We start from the raw sequence: 22,047 nt of genomic DNA on the forward strand, positions 1-22,047 counted from the left end.
GGGGTATATACAGCAGCCTCTCCATAGTCTTCCTGAGAAGAGGAGGTATATACAGCAGCCTCTCCATAGTCTTCCTGAGAAGAGGGGGTATATACAGCAGCTTCTCCATAGTCTTCCTGAGAAGAGGAGGTATATACAGCTGCCTCTCCATAGTCTTCCTGAGAAGAGGAGGTATATACAGCAGCTTCTCCATAGTCTTCCTGAGAAGAGGGGGTATATACAGCAGCTTCTAGTTTCCTACAACTAATATTGGGATTATTCCTCCCCATTTTGCCTTTTTGTTTTTCTACCCCTTATTCCTTTAATAAATGTTTAAATAAGAAAAAAAATAACAGATTGAAGGCCGCTGGTGTAGTGGTAGTATAAAGAAACAAAATATACGCCGTACCTCCGTACAACACTGTTTATCGGATTGCACCATATGGCGTTCTCTGTGCATTGCTTTTCTTTTTGGTTGATCTTCAAGACCGATTCTCTGTGGCTTTGTTTTGATACCGTACACATAGGACGCCTGATCCGCTAACAAGCGCAGATGATACCGCAGCACAGGGACGTTTCGTTATGAGCAGATGTTTAGCCAGAACATTAACAAGTCTCCTGTGTCCTCTGAGAAGCATCATAAATATATCATAGACGACTATGTCCTGCGTTTGCGGTGACCAGTAAGGCACTATTCCCACATTACCCATTCTTTCCCCTGATGTCTGACGTCAGGAAACGTCATGGTCAGCCAAAATCTGTGGGGTCAGCCATCTTTAACCTAATGTGTATGTCCAGCTTTGTCTTTGCAGGTCTATTGCAGACACCGTAGTTCTTCTTGTAATCATTTTGGGTTGCAGAGATAGGACAACCAGGGCAGCCTTGTACTTGATCAGTCAGGTGCTTTACTTTTTTTTATTATAGGTTATCCCCTTTAATTGCAATTAATTGCATTAATTTCTTTGACGTCCTGTCCCTTTAAGAAGTTAGTGTAGCGCCTTTACATTATTACATAACAGAATCCTTTAGACAAGGTAGCGGTAATTATTTTCTTGCAGAAGTCGATACATTTGAAGATGATAAGACGCTCACCAATTAATGCGGGTTGACAGGCAAAGAAGTGACGGGCGATTGTGGATATGTGTGTCTGTGTGTGTGCGCGTGTGTGTGTGGGGGTTACATATTGTCAGATGGTTATATAAGGTTGGCATCACAATGCTGAGGGGAATTTATTTCTAATCTCAAAGCTTCAAGTTTAAATGGCTTCTGTTTCTTTCATCTCCCGGGAAGTTGTTCGTCTCATTTCTTTTTCTGTTTGAAGGCAATTTAACCCGTTTTTTTTTTTTTCTTTTTTGGCAGGAGCCGCTCATTCCTTTGTAAATGTCCTGTTTTAATTGCTTGTAATTCACCCGCTTGTAGCTTGCGCCACTCATAGACCGCTATTGTACGATACCATTCACAAAAGAGGGAATCGACAAACTTGTCTCACAGATTTCTGAATGGCAACTCCGTCAGGTTAGGTAACAACAGGGGCTGAGACATGGGGAATGAAGGGTTGCGATTTGTTCAGTTTTTCCCTCTGTAGACTACCTGCTATGGTGTCTCCCATGCCCTGCACACACATACACATGAGATTATGCTTCCCTATCTCCCTTGAGTTCAACCTCAGAAGCAGCAGCACAGAGGACATTATAAAGCAGTAGTGAGTGGTGCAAACAGTGAATCCAGCATGGAGGATGTATGTATATTTTCATCAGCTTCTGTGTCCTCCTGCCCCCTCCTCCTCCATAGACGTGTATGGGCAGCATTTAACTTGATCAGTGATCTCAGAGGTAATAGTAGTAGCACTATGTTTGTTGTGCTTAAAGTTTCACTGTTGTGTTTTTTTTTTGGTTTTTTTTTTGCAGAACTCAACAGTACAGGTGATCTTAGGAAACTTTGTCATTGGGTTTATTAGGCAAATATGCCATTATCTACATTCAAAAAGACTTTCCCCAGGTCCCCCCTCCCTCCTCTCTCTCATCCACTGCATATTATCAGGAAATCTCAACTCTTTTACATCATTCAGGCCCTGTCTGTTCTATGGAGGGGGGAGGGGGAGATTAGTCGCCAGCAGAGAGCAGAGAACAAAGGGTTACACATCAGGAGCTGCATGAAAGCCGGTATTTAGAGGTCATAGAGGTCAGTGCTGACTGTCAGAGGAGATAGCCAGGTGATGTAGCTATAAATTAACTCTTTGTTGTCTTGTTTTTGTGCTTCATCTCCCTCCACCCCTCCCCTCTCCATAGAGAACAATAAAGACAGGGGGAGAGCTTCAAACTGCTTTTTCATGATAAAAAATGCATTTTTTGTCCAATAAACCCATTTACAAAGTTTCTTAAAATCGCCTGTATTATTGATTTCTGCCAAAAAAAAAATTAAACGACAGTGACACTTTAATGGCAAGCCCTGTGTCTCCACCATGATGCCTCTTCTTGACGGTAGTTATCCATCTAAATATATCTATCTGCGTAGTGATAGCCTTGTACTTAAGTGGTTAGCTGTCCTATCAGACATGGGGCAGAGACCATGGTATAAAGCGTCTATTATTTCAGGCTATTTCTGGACTTGTCTGCTGCCCTTTATATCTCAGCCTGCCAGGTAAAATACCTGCTATTTTTCCTATTATAGAGAACAATCACTTACAACCTTGCACCGGTGTGATTGTTTTTAGCCCGGCTCCTGCTATTTCACACGGAAAGAGTACATAATCATTACAGAGTATATAGCCACTCCAGCGATATTAAGAGCAGCGACATAATCCCCTGCTGCCAAGTCAGTATTGTCAGGTAGGAAAGCCGCACATTCCTTCATTACTCTGGATTGTGTTTACTGAGGAAGCTGAAGATTGCACAATGAAGTGTTGTGGGGATGGAACCTCATGTATTATCTGCCTCCCTTCTGTACTTTAGGGGCCTATTCCATGGAGCGATAATTCGCTCCGTGGAATAGAGAGAACGATCAGCCAATGATCGTGTTATCGGCTGATCGTTCTTTTAGGTTCAAACCTGAAATCATCGGTTGCCACCCGCGCACTGCTACGTGGAATAGCGGGCGCGGCGGGCGACCGATGATTTCAAAACATCATACATTACCTGTCCAGGCGCAGGTCTTCTCCTTCTCCCGTTCCTGCGCCGCAGCAGCTTCGGTGCTCCCAGTGTGAGCTGACAGACCGCTCAGCCAATCACTGGCTGGAACCACCGTGGCCAGTGATTGGCTGAGCAGTCTGTCAGTTCAGACAGGCTGCTCCGATGCTGCTGCGGCGCAGGACCAGAAGAAGGAGAAGACCTGCGTCTGGACAGGTAATGTATAAAACAAGGGCTGCAAGGACATCGGTAACGATGTCCCTGCAGCCCTCACCAACGATTGTCGGGCCGTCAAATAGGCCCAGTAAACGAGCGCCGATCTAGCAGATTGGCGCTGGTTTACATTGCTGATCAGGTCTGCTCTGCCCGTGGAATAGGACCCTTAGGGTGTTCTATTGCATGGCTGTAATGTAACCTTCTCTCAGTATATTGGGCGATTGGGCAATGCCCGGTGGTCTATTGGCTGCACAGCTCCCATCACAAGTTTTAAACAGCTTTTTCCATAACTCCTAAAGATGTGTGTGACCAAGGGTCCTATTATACGGGCCGATGCGGGCCCGATGAATACTGTAAACGAGCGCTGATCTGCTAGATCGGCGCTCTTTTACTGAGCCTATTACACGGCCCAATAATCGTTTAGCGAGGGCTGCATGGACATTGTTACTGATGTCATTGCAGCCCTTGCCCACAGCCACTCAGCCAATCACTATCCGGGACCGCCGCAGCCAGTGATTGGTGCGCTGGACTGAGGAGGAAGCAGAGTGCAGGAGGAGCCCTGGAGCGTGGATGGGTAATGCATATTGTTTGTAGAATCGTCAGCCATGTATTGTACACGTAACAGTGCGCGGTAGACTATAATATATAATAGGATATATGATAGTGAATAGATAAGTGAATAGATCATCTCCTATGGACATTTACCATTGATCTTCTGTAAAATCATTTTTAATTACGGTTTTCAGTTTATTCTCCTGAGCTGTTCCTGGTTTATGATGTATATATGCTGCTTGCTCAGTGTTTGTGGTATTATCGGACATTATGTATCTTAGGAATCCTTGGGTCAGCTCTTCATTTTTCATTCTCTCTCCTGTGCTGCAGAGAGTTTATAACTCATTGATGCTTCAGCTGTGTAAGAGATTTATATCGTAATGTTCCCCATGGGAGGTGAGAGGACTGATCCGGTGAGTTCGGCTGTTCATATGTCGGTAATTACTGTATCAGGACAAGGCATCAGAAGAGGACAGATCTGTGACTGGGACTTGTGATGGGCTCCAGCAACAGAGCACATGGGAATGGAGCATCAATTAGCTCTGTGGCTGCTTATATAGTCACAATTGTCACAACCTATAGAAAATGTATAATATATAATTTGAACATAATCATTTAGCAAGTTCTTTTTATCCTTAAATGTTGTGAGTAAAAACATCCACATAACATAAGCCATTGCACAAACTTATTTTGTAGCTAGTGTGCAAGATAGTTATAGACCTGAGGACTATTTCATCTAAGCCTGCATTTATGGAACCGTATATAAAGACATGTTACTTAACAGCTTAAAGTGTCACTGTCGTTTAAATTTTTTTTTTTTTTTTTGCAGAAATCAATAGTACAGGCGATTTTAATAAACTTTGTAATTGGGTTTATTAGCCAAAAAATGCATTTTTATTATGAAAAAGCAGTTTGAAGCTCTCCCCCTGTCTTCATGGTTGTCAATGAAGAGGGGAGAGATAAGGCACCAAAACAGGATAACAAAGAGTTAATTTACAGCTACATCACCTGGCTATCTCCTCTGAAGTCAGCGCTTACCTCTCTGACCTCTGAATACAGGCTTTCACACAGGTCCCGCTGTGTAATCCTTTGTTCTCTGCTCCAGACTAATCTCCCTCCTCCCCCCCTTCCCTCTCCATCGGTTACACAGGGCCCGACTGATGTAAAAGAGTCGAGATTTCCTGATAATGAGCAGTGAATGAGAGAGAGGAGGGAGGGGGGGCATGGGGAAAGTTTTTTTGAATGCAGATAATGGCAAATTTGCCTATTAAACCCAATTACAAACTTTCTTAAAATTGCCTGTACTATTGATTTCTGCAGCAGCTGGAGGGCCGAAGGTTCCTCGTTCCTGCCTTAAAAGGAACCTGTGCTGATATAGCTCCAAGCTCCAGCAAATAGAGCTCCTACGCAGCTCCCCTACCATATCTGTCTTGTCTTCAGCAGTATCTATATTGAGAAAAAATGTCTTTTATTCCGGCACATGATGCAAGAAGAGAGTCGAGAACTAGTCATCTGAGAGGAGACCGGGCCATAACTAGTCATCTGGGCGGAGACCAGGCCATAACTAGTCATCTGGGCGGAGACCAGGCCATAACTAGTCATCTGGGCGGAGACCAGGCCATAACTAGTCATCTGGGCAGAGACCAGGCTATAACTAGTCATCTGGGCGGAGACCAGGCCATAACTAGTCATCTGGGCAGAGACCAGGCTATAACTAGTCATCTGGGCGGAGACCAGGCCAAAACTATTCATGGCTCTCTGCCTGTCAGTCATCCCCACAGAGCATGCTGACTAGCTGTGACTAGTTACAGCCTGAAAACTGCCTAAATGAATAGTTCCCTCCTCTGTCCCTGCAGTGCACCAGATTAAAAGACCGTAAAGATACCGCACACCTCACACACACTATAGTAAGGGAGCGCTTTTACAGCTCTATTAGTGGCTACAAACAGTGTTGAAGGCGAGGTACAGATTATTGGTTTAAAATTGCTCTAATTATAAGCTATATGTTTAAGCTATGCATCCATGCCGGTCTATGGTAGTTGAAGTGCTTCATGCTTGTAAGTCGAGTTGTCTATAGGGAATAAAACGAGTTTATCCAAGATTAGAAAAACATAGTGGTGTATTCTTTCCAGTCTGACACAGCGCTCTCTGCTGCCACCTCTGTCCATGTCAGGAACTGTCCAGAGCAGGAGAGGTTTTCTATGGGGATTTGCTGCTGCTCTGGACAGTTCCTGACATGGACAGAGGTGGCAGCAGAGAGCACTGTGTCAGACTGGAAAGAATACACCACTTCCTGCAGGACATACAGCAGTTAATAAATACTGGAAGAAGTGAGATTTTAAAATAGTAGTAATTAACTTTCTGTCACCAGTTGATTTAAAAGCTATATTTTTTTTCACTGGAGTACCCCTTTAACCCCTTAACGACATCGGGCGTAAATTTACGCCCTGATGCCGGTAAGGACGTTCAGAGCGGGGCCGCGCGGCGGTCCCGGGTGCCGCTTGTAGCCCGGGACCCTAGGTATTAGCGGGCACGGTCCGATCGCCGTGCCCGCTAATACAGTAATCAGATGCAGCTGTCAAACATGACAGCTGCATCCGATTACCGGATTCAGCCGTTCCCTGGTGTCTAGTGGCGGAGATCGCTCCCCCGGGATGTTATCCCGGAGGAGCGATCTCCATTTCTGAAGCCGGCCGGGGACCGCTCCAAGATGGCGCCGTCCCTGGCTCGGCACTCGTTTACTTCCGGCTGCAGCAGCCGGAAGTAAAAGAGTGCCTATTTCATGGATCTCTGCAGCATATCTATGCTCCAGAGATCTCTATGAGAGATCAGATCACTTATACTAGAAGTCCCCCAGGGGGGCTTCTAGCATAAGTGTTAAAGTAAAAAAAAAAGTGTTGTTAATTAAAAATAAAAATCCCCCTTCCCTAATAAAAGTCTGAATCACCCCCCTTTTCCCAGGTTATAAATAAAAGTAAATAAATAAGCGCAAAAAAATCCCAAAGTGCAAAATTGCGCATTTTTGGTCGCATCAAATCCAGAAAAATTGTAATAAGAAGCGATCAAAAAGTCGTATATGCGCAATCAAGGTACCGATAGAAAGAACGCATCATGGCTCAAAAAATGACACCTGACACAGCCCCATAGACCAAAGGATAAAAGCGCTATAAGCATGGGAATGGAGCGGTTTTAAGTGACGTATATTTGTTGACAATGGTTTAAATTTGTTACAGGCCATCAGATACAATATAAGTTATACATGTTACATATCGTTTTAATCGTAACGACTTGAGGAACATATATAACAAGTCAGTTTTACCCCAGGGCGAATGGCGTAAAAACACATTTCCCCCAAATAAACAAAATGCTTTTTTTTTTTCAATTTCACCACACTTTGAATTTTTTTCTGGTTTCGCAGTGTACTTTATGCAAAAATTCAGCCTGTCATTGCAAAGTACAATTAGTGACGCAAAAAATAAGGGCTCATGTGGGTTTCTAGGTGGAAAAATGCAAGTGCTACGGAGGAGGAAAAAACTAAAACGCAAAAATCGAAATTGGCTCTGTCCTTAAGGGGTTAAATGGTTACTGTTTCAAACAACTTCCCTCCATGTGATATTCCTTGTGATCAGTACCATATTTGTAAATCAATTTATAAGCTAATGAAAACTCTTTACCCTCCAAAAAAACCTAAATCTCCAGTATGCCTCCCCCAGAAATGTTTTATGAGAAAACACTACAACATTTATTTAACAGGTACTTACAAAGTTTAATATTTTTTTTTTGCCCCTTTAAGATAGTTCATAATAGAAATGCAAATGGAAATAATCAAAGTAAAATGAAGTACATAACACTTTACCTTTAAAGCGACTCTGTACCCACAAACTGACCCCCCCAAACCGCTTGTACCGTCAGATAGCTACTTTTACTTTAAGATCTGTCCTGGTCAGGGGCGTAGCTAATGTCTCTTGGGCCCTGGTGCAGGAGGTGAACTTGGGCCCCCCCTTTCACGATGCTATTGGTATATATATATCTCAAGACCGATAATACCAATAATACCAGTATATAGGAAATATTATCACCATACATATTACCACCATACTGTTACTAACCAAATCCTGTTTACTGAGACCAATATTGCCAATACTATCAGTATACAAGGGGAAATATTACCGTCACACCACAACCATCACCACCATATTGTTACTGACCAAATCCAGTATACTAAATCCAATAAAACACAGTACCAGATAACAAGTAACAAATAATTCCACCACATACTGACTAATACCACCACATACTGACTAACATCACCACATACTGACTAACACCACCGCTGCTACTGATTAAAACCACCACATACTGACTTACACCACAGCTGCTACTGAATAAAATCCTTTGTACATAGACCATTATCACTTCATACAGTCATATAGAGGTGGACGCACTGTACACAGGCTCTATATACCATGTACATTACAGTGCAGTTATATTAAGTGACTCACAGGAGACGTCTTCTCTGATCAGAGTTCTTCCCTTTTCATCTTCTCCATCTGCCCTGGGCCATTATGAGAACTTCTCCGAGCCACAAATCCACAGAATCTGTCAGAGAAACAAATTAGGCCCCTAACTCTGGCACCATCCTCATCTCTCTACAAACTGCACATCTGTATTGGCCCCTTTACACCCTCATTTAGTAGGTAGCCCTGACACTATGTGACCCCCCCCTTATAGTACATGCCCCCTCTGTGCATCCCCTATTGTATACACTCCCCGTGTAGTCCACCTTATAGATGGCCCCCAATGTTTCCCTCTTAAAGATGGCCCGCCTGTGTTGTCCCTCTTATAGATGCCCCCTCATGTTGTCCCCCCATTTTATCCCCCTTACAGATGCTACACATGTTGTCCCCTGCCTACTACCCCGTTCCATCCTCCTGCCCCTCCATCATCATACTACTACCCCTTTAATCCTCCTGCCCCTCCATCATTATACTACAACCACCTCCATCATAATGCTACTACCCCCTTATCCTCCTACCACTACACCCTTCATCATCCTCTTATTCCTTCATCATCCTCTTGTTCCTTCATCATCATACCATTACACCCCTCATCATCCTCTTGTTCCTTCATCATCATACCACTACACCCTTCATCATCCTCTTGTTCCTTCATCATACCACTACACCCCCCTTCATCATCATACCACTACACCCTTCATCATCATACCACTACACCCTTCATCATCACACCACTACACCCTTTATCATCCTCTTGTTCCTTCATCATCATACCACTACACCCTTCATCATCACACCACTACACCCTTTATCATCCTCTTGTTCCTTCATCATCATACCACTACACTCTTCATCATCCTCTTGTTCCTTCATCATCATACCACTACACCCCTCATCCTCCTCTTGTTCCTTCATCATCATCATACCACTACACCCGTCATCATCCTCTTGTTCCTTCATCATCATACCATTACACCCCTCATCATCCTCTTGTTCCTTCATCATCATACCACTACACCCCTCATCATGCCCTTTAAAACAAAAAAATCTATACTCACCTGTATGGTTACTCTAGTCCCCTAGTCACACGCGCTGGCGGCGCTTCCCGGGACCTGGTTTTTGTCGATGCGATGCTCCCTGCCCCGGAAGTACTTCCACGTCGCACACAGAGCTCCCTGGTGTGTGTGCTGCCGGGGACGGGACCGGACAGAGCCGGGGAGCCGCAAGTCAGCCGGGGGTCCGTCCCATTGCTTGCGGTCACAAGAGGGAGTGGGGCAGTGCAGTGGCAAGGGGGGGCCTTGCGTGCCCCCCCTTGGTAGCGGCCCAGTCGCAGCGACACTGGTCCTGGGGTCAGTTCGGCAGGGGTTGCAGTTATTGTCCTAAAAAACAACTTTTATGGTGCGTTTACACAGAGAGATTTATCTGACAGATTCCGGAAACCAAAGCCAGGAATGGATTTGGAAAGAGGAGATATCTAAATCTTTCCTTTATAACCTGTTCCCTGCTCATAGTCTGTTCCTGGCTTTGGCTTCAAAAATCTGTCAGATAAATCTCTGTGTAAACGCACCATTAGACTTGCAGCCCTGTGCCAAATTGGCGTGGCTTAGAGTACCCATATCCTAGCATGGCGATACCCCTTCGTCCTTCCTCTCCGTCCTCCTCATCATTAGGAATGCCCCAGGCAAAATTTTTCCTATTCCTCACCTGTCTGAACTCTGCACAGGGGCCTTAACGATCCAACACATGTGCAGTGTTCACACAGGTGATGAATAGGAGAAATTGTTCTTTGGGCGTTTCTTATAATGAAGAGTGCCAGGAGGAGGGACGGAGGGGTGTCGCAATCCTAGGGCACAGACACTCTAGGCCAGGCCAATTTGACACAGGGCTGCAAGTTTAATAGTTGTTATTTAGGACAATAACCGCATTAACTGACGAACGGACCCCAGGACAGATCTTGGATTGAAAGCAGCTATCTGACGATACAAGCGGTTTGGGGGGGTCAGATTGTGGGTACAGAGTCGCTTTAAGGCAGTGGTGCACAACCTGTGGCCCTCGAGCTGTTGGAAAACTAAACTTCCCATCATGCCTGGACAGCCACAGGTTGTGCACCACTGCTTTATCTATTTTTGCGGTCATTTTACTACAGACTCCTATTTAATTTAAATTTTTCTGTTTCAGTCCCCCTCTTTATCAAGCACTGGATGACAAAGTTCTCTTTTCCACTATGTGACCTTCACAGGGAAACCATTGTGACATCCGCCTTTAAATTTAATATCCGCTATTTTATGCGGAACGACCTTCCAGCGAGTCCTCATTCATAAGTAGCCGTCAATATTGGCATATTTATATCCAGGGTAGAACCATATTTTAGGTTTTTACTGGTGACATCGACTTTTTCCAATTAAAGTTTTGCAGAGTATCTGACTTTCCTAAGTGACATACCAGTTGTCTTGGCTTTATGAATAGTGACTCCCCCCCCCCCCCCTTTTTTGGGGGGGCAAATTTAAAGGAGAAAGACATCTTTTCTGGTCAATAAATGTTAAATCTGTGGTCATTGGAAAATTAGTTTTTTATATAATTTCGTTTCTTCTTAGAATTTTGCAATGCAAATTATAGATAAAAACACTTTGAATTCATCTGTTATGCTTAAATGGACACTTCCTGCAATTTCTGATTAGTCGGTGTGTAGGTGTTCCCAACCCTACTAGCCTAGAGAAGCGCTCTCTAAGCATGTTCCCTCTCTGCTCCATCCTGCCGACAGACATGTTTTCTTTAATGCATGGAATAACAGCACAGACTTAAGTAAGTCAATGGAGCTGTCAGTTCTTTGCACACCCGGGTGTATGACGTGCATGGAAAACTTAGAAAGAAATGCACTTAACTAGCGCTGCATTCTCTTCGTTTTCTGTATCGTGGAGGTCTCAGAAGTCAGCACACCCACTGATCATAATGTGGAGCCATATCTTGACAATGACAGGTTTTATAACCTTCTCTATGAACCTGAGTGTTGATTGTTTCCATATAGCACTAGTTTATTTGTTTAGCACTGTACACAGTAATCACTGTTCTGCCTTGTGCGGGGTGTGAGGGGACACACCTATGACTGTCATTTTAGCATTCATGAAGTGATTAGCCCTTGGCAAAATACTAGGAGTTTTTAGATTTTACAGTACACTGCAATAGATTGCAGTATACTGTCTGTAACTAATCGAACCAGTAGGGGTTGCAGTGAGATTCTGTGGCCTGAGAGTTAACAATAATCCAGCAGATGTCTAAATGTAGAGTTAGGTGTGACGGGTGAATAAAGCAGGATGAGCACAATAGAAGTAAAGTACAATATTTGCAGAATTATTTAACATTCTAAGAAGATATGAACCAAAGAAAGAAGTGCGTTGTGGGGCGACGTGTCCTGGATTGTGCCGTCCATAATGCCTTGTGCGGATTTGATGCCGTCTGTACAAAGGATCCGTCGCCTGCTGCTACAGGCCTTCAGAAGAGACGTCAATTTGTGGAATCCTTCTGTGTTTCATTCAGTTTTGATTTTGGGTAAAAATAGTTCACAAAGCTGTCAAGCTGTCACAGAGCGGCGTTTCAGACCCTCGTTTTATCCCTGCACTGGCAGGAAGCAGGAGCCGGAGCGTTGATATTCCAGCAGCGTCCCTTCCGAGCAGAGCGCCTTATAATTTAATTTAAGTCTGTTAAGAAATTTTATTGTCTTGCAGAACACTCTGTACTTCACACAGCTGAGGAAACAAAATAAGTGTTTACATTATTTATGTCACGCTGGAACGGCTACTGCACAGCACCGTGCCCAAGCCGCAGATTGTACGAGCCCCTCATGTGGAAGAGAGACACAATTCTCATGTTTAGTTCATCAAAACCCGCTGTGTACACTCAGGACCCTCCTGTTATACTCAGTAATACCCATATCTACCTCATGTGAAAATAATTATATTTACTTCTTCCGTCTTGTCATAGGGGGCAGTAATATAGTAGTTATATTCTTGTATATATAGGACCAGTATTATAGTAGTTATATTCCTGTCTATAGGAGCAGTATTATAGTAGTTATATTCTTGTATATAGGAGCAGTAATATAGTAGTTATATTCTTGTATATAGGAGCAGTATTATAGTAGTTATATTCCTGTCTATAGGAGCAGTATTATAGTAGTTATATTCTTGTATATAGGAGCAGTATTATAGTAGTTATATTCTTGTATATAGGAGCAGTATTATAGTAGTTATATTCCTGTATATAGGAGCAGTATTATAGTAGTTATATTCCTGTATATAGGAGCAGTATTATAGTAGTTATATTCTTGTACATAGGAAGCAGTATTATAGTAGTTATATACTTGTACATAGGGGCAGTATTATAGTAGTTCTATTCTTGTATATAGGAGCAGTATTATAGTAGTTCTATTCTTGTACATAGGAGCAGTATTATAGTAGTTATATTCTTGTATATAGGAGCAGTATTATAGTAGTTATACACGAACTGGAGAGAGTGGAACAGCTGCACATCCCATCTATGGCTGATACTAATGCCGCTAGGCCTATATTAAAAATCAACACCAGAGTGTCTGTATATGAATTGATCAAGCCATATTGCCCCGTGTACCACCGCGCAGGTCCTCTGGTCCACACGGGTCCCTACGCTAACTCCACACCGTGTCGGTCAGAGACCGCCAACCCCGCAAAGCGTGCACATGCAGGGAAGGGAGGCAATGGAATGGCCCTGCAACCCCAATATCACAGGACCAAACCCAAAATGCCCCACCAAAACCCAGCCGGCACCACCGGCGGGGAAGGCTGCCCCCAAACAACACAAGTATGAATATGGTATTGCACTCACCACCACTGCTGCAGACAGAATGGGAAAGACATAAGGTACTGACATGTAAGCACAGGTATATCCTGCCAATTTGGGTCATGTGGATCTTATGAAGGGGAGTGCCAACTGCTCAGAAAAGGGAGAACCATAAAATATGGCAGGATATACCTATGCTCACATGTCAGTACCTTATGTCTTTCCCATTCTGTCTGCAGCAGCGGTGGTGAGTGCAATACCATATTCACACTTGTGTTGTTTGGGGGCAGCCTTCCCCGCCGGTTGTGCCGGCTGAGTTTTGGTGGGGCATTTTGGGTTTGGTCAGGGGCGTAACTAGAAATGGCTGGGCCCCATAGCAAACTTTTGATTGCCCCCCCCCCCCCCCCGACTGCCCACTAAACGGTCAAGTGAAGTCATAACTACATAACTGCTAGCTCTGGTCAGGAGTGCTTGCAGTTAAAGGGACATTTGCAAAACCCAGGAGACCAGTAGGGCCACCCGGTGCTGCAAATGATGACGGCTTAGGGGGCCCAGTGTATTGCAGGAGCAGGCCATGGGGCCCCCTAATGCGGCGGGCCCCATAGCAGCCGCTATGGCTGCTATAGTGGTAGTTACGCCCCTGGGTTTGGTCCTGTGACATGGGGGTTGCAGGGCCATTCCATGGCCTCCCTTCCCTGCATGTGCACGCTTTGTGGGGTTGTTGGTCGCTGACCGACACAGTGTGGAGTTAGAGTAGGGACCCGTGCGAACCAGGGGACCTGCACGTAGTACACGGGGCAATATGGTTTGATCAAATTCTATACCAACATCCTGGCGTTGGTTTTTAAAATAGGCCTAGCGGCATTAGTATCAGCCATAGGTGTGATGTGCAGCCGCTCCTTTCTCTCCATCTCGTATATCATAGTAGTTATATTCTTGTACATAGCAGGCAGTATTAAAGTATTTTTGTTCTTGTACATAGGAGGTAGTATTATAGTAGTTATATTCTTGTACATAGGAGGCAGTATTATAGTATTTTTGTTCTTTTATATAGGAGCAGTATTATAGTAGTTATATTCTTGTACATAGGAGCAGTATTATAGTATTTTTGTTCTTGTACATAGGCGGCAGTATTATAGTATTTTTGTTCTTGTACATAGGAGGCAGTATTATACCAGTTGCTGTCAACTGAAGTTCAATTGTGTTTCAGGTTCTCCTGCTCAGTATATAATGCAAAACTGTAAATACAGCTGTAAATATTATAACAATAAATCAGTAAGTTTTTGCTTCTGACTTGTACTTATTTGCCTTTTCCTTTCAGGTGTGGGATGCAGTTGACTCGGGTAAATCTCTGTGTACGCTCTTGTGTCACCGGGCGGCGGTACGTGATGCACAGTGGTCATTGTGTGGCAGGAAAATCCTCACTGGGGGCTTTGACACCTTCCTCCATTTAACAGATGTGGAAACAGGTCAGTGTTGTCATCTACCGTACATTAAATCGAGCGACTTGGTATCTTGATGGATGGTCATGTCAGGGAGGTGAAGGACACACACTATATGGGACATTGAACGCTGTTCTTGAAACTATTGCTAAAAGCGCACTGAAGACTGACAGAAGGAGTGAGTGGATGTGACGGACATCTGTAGACCACTGAGAGTTTGCATAATGTTGTGTGACAAGTCCAGTTGTCACCTGTGGGTTATCACGTGTTGCACACTGCACTGGCGGTGGCTTTCTCAGCAGCGAGTTGTTGGATGTGATTGATTTATACTTCATTGTGCTTTTAATTTTACACCAAGGTGTTTTACTCCGGAGTGTTTCTGTGACTTCTAGTTGACTGTGATCTCATCTGATTTTGTACACACAATTACCTTCTCCATTTCAGCGCCTCGCTTTACTGCGTGGAAACACTAGTAACCTAATTAAAGTGTCAGGTACCATTTGTTACTTTCTATGTCACTGTAATGCTGGGTGTGAAAACATGAAAGGACATCAGACTGTGCCGCTGCATCGCCAGGAATATTGATGTCAGAAGCCAAAGTACATTTGTGGCGTCATTGTATCGACTTAAAGGGATTGTTGAGGTTAAAAACAAATGTAATAGCAAATATACATATACATATTTTACAACAAGAGATCTTTGTAATATGAGCAGATGAATGAAGCAGCTCTGTTTAGCATGTTCCCAGCAGGAATTCACAGCACAGCCATAAAGCATCAACAGGGGGCTGCAATTCATCTACTATAAGGGAATTTATAACCTAGATTCATACTAAATCATGTTTTTTTCCCCCTAAACTATTCCTATTTTCAATTGCAATATTTTAATAAATTGTTTACATTATTATGGGGGCAGTATCCTGCATGATCTGTTTTTAAAGGACTCTGGACTCACTACAGACTCCTTTTTTGTTTTGTTTTGTTTAATAAAACAGACTTCTCCTTTAACAACATTTAGAGATACTGTATGCTTTACAGCATGCCTCATGGACATGTGCAACATTAGACCCTATACACTTGTTTAGGAGAAGTTTCTTGGCATGCTTTGTGACCCGTGCTGAGGTGATAGTGAGCAAAGAGTAATAGCTGTGTCCACATATCATGAGTGGCGTAATGCTGTTTTATCTATATGCTGTCATTGTAATCCTGTCTGTGATGATAAGGAGGACATGTCTGGAAAGTAATCTGTACATAACAGGAAGTCTCAACTTTATTTAGACCTAGTGGCCAAAAATAAAAAAAAAAGCGTCATAGTGACATGCGGGAAGTGGATGTTGGCTGCTGAGACCACAACCATTAATAAAGGAGCAGAAATGCTCAGCCGAGCCGGAGTTATGATGATTTGTAGTAAGTGGCAGCAGATGTGGCTGCCGTAGTGGCTACAGTAGCGTAGGTGCAAGAAGTAGTTAACAAAATTACCAGGATGCATTGTGACATCAGAACGTGTCACGGCGAACACAAGCTGTAATTAGGCTCCAAAGCCTGGTGAAATTACAGTGGGCCGCGAGTCGCACGCCGCCGCTTCAGCGATGCAATCTTCCTCAGCTGTCAGACACTTTGCCAAAGGTTTTGTTAATAAACTTTTTGTATAAAACTACTGACTCGCGCTCATAATTCCGTACGTAATTACATCTCAAACAGCGTCGGCATGGCAACCGCGCTCCTCTCCCCCCCTTCTTTAATATCTCTATGTTATTTTCCATAGGGAAATTAAGCCAGTCCGTTCACACGTTTAGTGTTTCACATTAAAACAGAGGCTATGAATGCATTGTACTCTTCATTAGACGCAGGGATGCGAAAAACAAAACAAAATAAAATATAGAACCTACATTTCTATGTTTACTTTTTTTTAACAATGGGATAGGAAGTAAAGAGGTGTAAGCTGTTATGTTGTTTGTACTTTTTTTTTATAGGCAAAGACCTGTTCACTGCCAAGAACGAATGCAAGATCAGCGCTGTCCGCTTTCACCCACTTGATCAGAATACTTTTATATGTGGCGGTTTTTCTCCTGTGATATCGGCCTATGACATACGGATGGGTAAGGTATGGAAGCTGTTTAACAATTGTCACCCTTTGCATGTGGCAAATTAGAAACGATCCCTCTCCTCCATGGATATGAGGGGGTAATGTGTCTGCTTGTGGCGAAAGCCAAGCTGGCATTGGGAGTCTTAGGCCGGCCATGCTATCTTGTAGAAAAGGATGCTCTTTGCCCTTTAGTGTCACCTAGTGATATTTCCCTTGTCATGTCCTTGGACTCGTATTAGAGTTGGATGTTGACTGAAAGGGCCACTTAATATGTGACAAGAGTCATATCTCTGCTAGGTCCTTCCCTGGAAGGATATCTGGCTAGTCCCAATTTTCGAGATTATTAACTGAGGCTCCATGGACTCTTTTGCACCTATTGGAGGTAGCTTCTGTATGAGTCAGTGCTTGCCATGGAGGCACATATTGTCCTTTCCTAAGTCTTCTGAAATCATTTAAAGGGGACTCTTACTATATAGCCAAACTAACCTAAGGAGTGGAGTGCACCCTTATAGAAATAAGTTTGGTGGCGGGGGTCACTGGCCAGGGGGGGGGGGGTTGTCTCCCGTAAAAATAAAAAGGATTGGGCATGCTGGAATCCATCGTCTGACGCTTTTCTCCAGAGGGGTGGTCCAACTTTAAAAAATGTTGACATGTCACTGAGACACGTGAGTCTTCAGACCACGACCGATCACCAGAACGAGCCGGGAGAAGTCCTCGCTCAGTGAGTTCTTTTCCAGTTCCGTGTCACTTGCCTGGGCAGCCCCATAAAATAAATTTATGAGACGTCTACCTCACAAGGAACAGGAAAAAAACAAGACGTCATGAGAGGCGAACAGGTTGTCATTAGGATGGTCTACTTCCCCTGTTGGCCAGTGTACTGATTTTAAATGGGCAAGACCCAAAATCCATGTGGCTGGTTGTGCCCCAGTTGCGCCTTTTCCCAGTGCTACCGCTAGGTCATATAAGGATACAATAAAATCCTCCCGCACCTAGGATATATACATCAATACATCACACACAAACACTACTTGGAGTTGCCCTTTAAATGTAAAACATTGCAAACACATTTTTTAACAGCGTGTTAGAGCTTCTGATCTACACAAGAAAAAAAAGAGAAAAAAGGGTTGACAAAAGCGTTCCTCTGTGCAATACATGCAGATTGGTAAATTGTAACTTCAGAGCCGTTGCCATGGTAACCACTTTACTAATCATTACTTTTTTTGAGAAAACTTTTTCCAGTCGTCCATTATCATCTTCTTTTGTATCATCTTGATTGACTGCTGCGGCTTGTATACAATTACCTGATGCGGCAAGAGATGTGGGTGAGCTGAGGTTACTGTAACAATGAAGGAAGATGCGAATCAGCACTTATTGTGATGAAGGGTTAAAGGAATCGTAGACATGATAGGATCCTTTACTTGAGTGACACCAAAAAGACGCTGTAAGAGAGCAAAGACATTAAGGTGCAAAGGGGGCCTTTAAGGGGTGGAGCCAAGGCTGCTCAGGGGCAGTAACATATTTGCTCCGCCCTTTTTCCCTGAACCTTCCCAGTCCCCTGGTCAATGGCGCTGGGCATACTGGGGGTTGTAGTTTGGCCTTTGGCTATCAGGGTATGCTAGGATCTGTAGTTTTGTACAGACTTGAAAGATAATAATTGTACTTTTCAGTTGTGCTGGAAGCTGTTGATTTACAACGTCTGGTGAGCCAAAGTTTGGAAGAACCCACCGTAATAGAACATAGATGGGGGGACACTTCTCTACAGACCAGAGTGATGCACCTACGGAGGGCCGAGGATCCGTTATACATTATAAGGCCCATCACTTTCCCAGACTTTCCATGGGCGGTACCAGCTGCAGGACCTTCTACACATCTTGCTGTTTCTATTGTTTTTAACCTTTGTTTGGCCAGATGTCTATATGAATTGACAGCTCGGTGCACATTTTGGGGCCATAACCCATCAGCGGAGCAGCTGCCACCTGTTAGTGTCTTTATAGCATCAGATTAGCAAGTCCCTGCAAAATGCACCTCGTCTATCTCTCCCTCCGTAATTGACAGCGCCCTGGATTCTGCCGCGTACCGTATGCCAGCCGCCTAGTTGAGAGGCCGCCTTTGTTTCCTGAAATGATGATGATCGGCTCATGAAGTGTTTGTGCACAGTGTTTGGCCACTGTCTTGAGCTGAATTTCTATCTCCAAATTACACTGGGCTGGGATAATTCGGAACAATTACCACAGGCTGCCGCTTAATTATTATAATGTTTGCGTGACGGCGCCAGATGAAGTCCTCATACGCCGAGGTCTCGCTTATTTTGGTGGTGATACATACTGTGTATTTTTGCAATTTCTTTTATGTGTTTCTTTTATAGTGGGCTGTTCAGTTGTAGGCTCTGCTCGAACTGATCTCATGCCGGACCATTCTCTCCCCTGACATCTGTCACTGAGAGTCAGAAGGGGGAGAGTCAGAAGGCCACCATACACATTAGATTCATAAGATAACGATTTTCCGTACGATATAATGTACCGTCTAAACGCAGATCGTTCGACCGGGCCAATTATCGTTTCGTGTAAATGCACCTTAAGTCAATGTAATGACAAGGGAAAAAACAAGGCCAATAGTAGATCCCATCAGCAAGTGGCTTGTATTTGTTTAACCACATGGCTGGTTATCAACATTCTTTTGGTGCCTGGGCCCACCAGGGAATCCTTAGTAGGTACCAAATCATGTTGGTTGAGAGGATCATGATGTCTTTGTAGACTAGCCTATGTCATATGAGACAACAGTGACATAGAGGAATGGAGGCTGATATCCTAGGCTAGCTTCATGACTTTTGTAATCACACTTTTGGGTATGTGCACACTACGGAATACGCCTACTACGGAATTCTGCAAAGCGGCCTCTGCTTGAAGTTTCGCCCATTCCATAGAATAAACTCAATGATATTCGCTGGAGAATTCTGCTGTCCGCATGTTCTGCAGTGTGCACCAGGGCTGTGGAGTCCTCCGACTCAAACTCCTTAATTTTATCAGGACCAACTCCGACTCAGACTCCTGCTCCTTCATAAATGGCCGGTCATATACCAGGGGAGTTATTTATCACACTGGCTCAGCAGTTTCTCCCTAATGTCCTACATAATCCTGGGGCAATTTATGAGGGAATGAGGGAAGATATAAAGCAGCTTTCCCTGTGTGTGCAGTGGATGCAGCCAGTCTCCAGCCTCCATGTCCTGAACAACTCACAACTAGACTAGAAGGAGCAGGGGGTCTTTTAGTTTCTTACTAAATATTCACCGTACACACAGAAATACTGCTAACAATGCCAGATACCTGTAATATAGAGGTCAGCCATAGAGGGGGTCACACATAGTGATATAGAGGCAGTGTCGGACTGGGATACCTGGGGCCCACCAGAGGAAATGATCCTTGGGGCCCACCAAAGAAGAATCGGTAAAAAGCGACATACTGACCCGGCCCTATCCTGGATTGATCTGGATCTGTGATAACTCCCTTGTGAATGACATGTTTTCAGTCGAACTATAACTCTCAGAATACCCTACACTTATGAAGCTTTAATGAAGGGTATGTTGGGAGTTGTAGTTTCAGACAGAACAAACCTTTAATAATTGATTGTTGTGCAGAAGCTTCTGGTGGCGTAATCTGTTACAACCATCAGCCCTAAAGGTCCAGCACTATATGTCTCTACAGTGGCAGCTCATATGTACTACAACTCCAAGCATATCTTGAGGGATGCAGACTATCAGTAAATACTGGGAGTTTGAGTGCTTGCAGCTGTTGTACCTGGAGGATTCTTGGTGTATTGTACACTGGAGGCTTTGTGGGAGATCAGAATACAAAGTTATGTGGGGGCTCAGTGTGTGGAAGTGACCCCAGAACTGCACTAAGATATATATTATCACCATACTGTACCTCTCAACATACCATCACACTGTTACTGACCACATCATCCATCATCATACTACTACCCCCTTCATCCTCCTGCACCTCCATCATCATACTACTACCCCTCTCATCCTCCTGCACCTCCATCATCATACTACTACTCCTTAATCCTTCTGCACCTCTATCATCATACTATTACCTCCTTCATTATCCTCCTGCACCTCCATCATCATACTACTACCCCCTTCATCCTCCTGCACCTCCATCATCATACTACTACCCCTCTCATCCTCCTGCACCTCCATCATCATACTACTACTCCTTAATCCTTCTGCACCTCTATCATCATACTATTACCTCCTTCATTATCCTCCTGCACCTCCATCATCATACTACTACCCCCTTCATCCTCCTGCACCTCCATCATCATACTACTACCCCTCTCATCCTCCTGCACCTCCATCATCATACTACTACTCCTTAATCCTTCTGCACCTCTATCATCATACTATTACCTCCTTCATTATCCTCCTGCACCTCCATCATCATAGTACTACCCCTCTCATCCTCCTGCTCCTCCATCATCATACTACTACCCCTCTCATCCTCCTGCTCCTCCATCATCATACTACTACCCCTCTCATCCTCCTGCTCCTCCATCATCATACTACTACCCCTCTCATCCTCCTGCTCCTCCATCATTATACTACTACCCCTCTCATCCTCCTGCCCCTCCAAGATCATACTACTACCCATTCATCTTTCTGCCCCTCCATCATCATACTATGCCCTTTATCATCATACTACTACCCCCTTCATCCTCCTGCCCCTCCATCATATTACTACCCATCCATCATCCTCCTACCCCATCATACTACTACCCCCTTCATCCTCCTGCCCCACTATCATATAACTATCCCTCCATCATCCTCCTACCCCATCATACTACTACCCCCTTCATCCTCCTGCCCTTCCATCATCATAGTAGTACCCCACTCATCCTCCTGCCCTTCCATCATCATAGTAGTACCCCCCCTCTTCCTCCTGCCCTTCCATCATCATAGTAGTACCACTCTCATCCTCCTGCTCCTCCATCATATTACTACCCATCCATCATCCTCCTACCCCACTATCATATAACTATCCCTCCATCATCCTCCTACCCCATTATACTACTACCCCCTTCATCCTCCTGCCGCTCCATCATCATAGTAGTACCCCCTCACCCTTCTGCCCTTCCATCATCATAGTAGTACCCCCTCATCCTCCTGCCCTTCCATCATCATAGTAGTACCCCTCTCATCCTTTTGCCCCTCATCAGCATACCAGTACCTCCCTCATCATTCTCCAGCCCCTCCATCTGTATTTAAAACAACAAACAGATATACTTACCTCACCTGTAAGGTTCCTCTTGTGCCCCAGC

General features: G+C 44.2%; 1 protein-coding gene across 4 annotated transcripts in view; it reads left to right on the forward strand.

Moving 5' to 3' along the window:
• WDR25 (WD repeat domain 25) overlaps positions 1–22,047 on the forward strand; it is a 72,566-nt gene that overhangs the window by 24,187 nt on the left and 26,332 nt on the right. For all 4 annotated transcript variants that reach the window (XM_069950207.1, XM_069950206.1, XM_069950208.1 and 1 more), the window contains 2 exons: positions 14,523–14,670; positions 16,616–16,746. In XM_069950207.1, the coding sequence (XP_069806308.1) occupies positions 14,523–14,670; positions 16,616–16,746 (279 nt within the window). The remainder of the gene's footprint in view (positions 1–14,522; positions 14,671–16,615; positions 16,747–22,047) is intronic.

This window comes from Dendropsophus ebraccatus, chromosome 13, assembly GCF_027789765.1.
Source record: "Dendropsophus ebraccatus isolate aDenEbr1 chromosome 13, aDenEbr1.pat, whole genome shotgun sequence".
Lineage (NCBI taxonomy): Eukaryota > Metazoa > Chordata > Amphibia > Anura > Hylidae > Dendropsophus > Dendropsophus ebraccatus.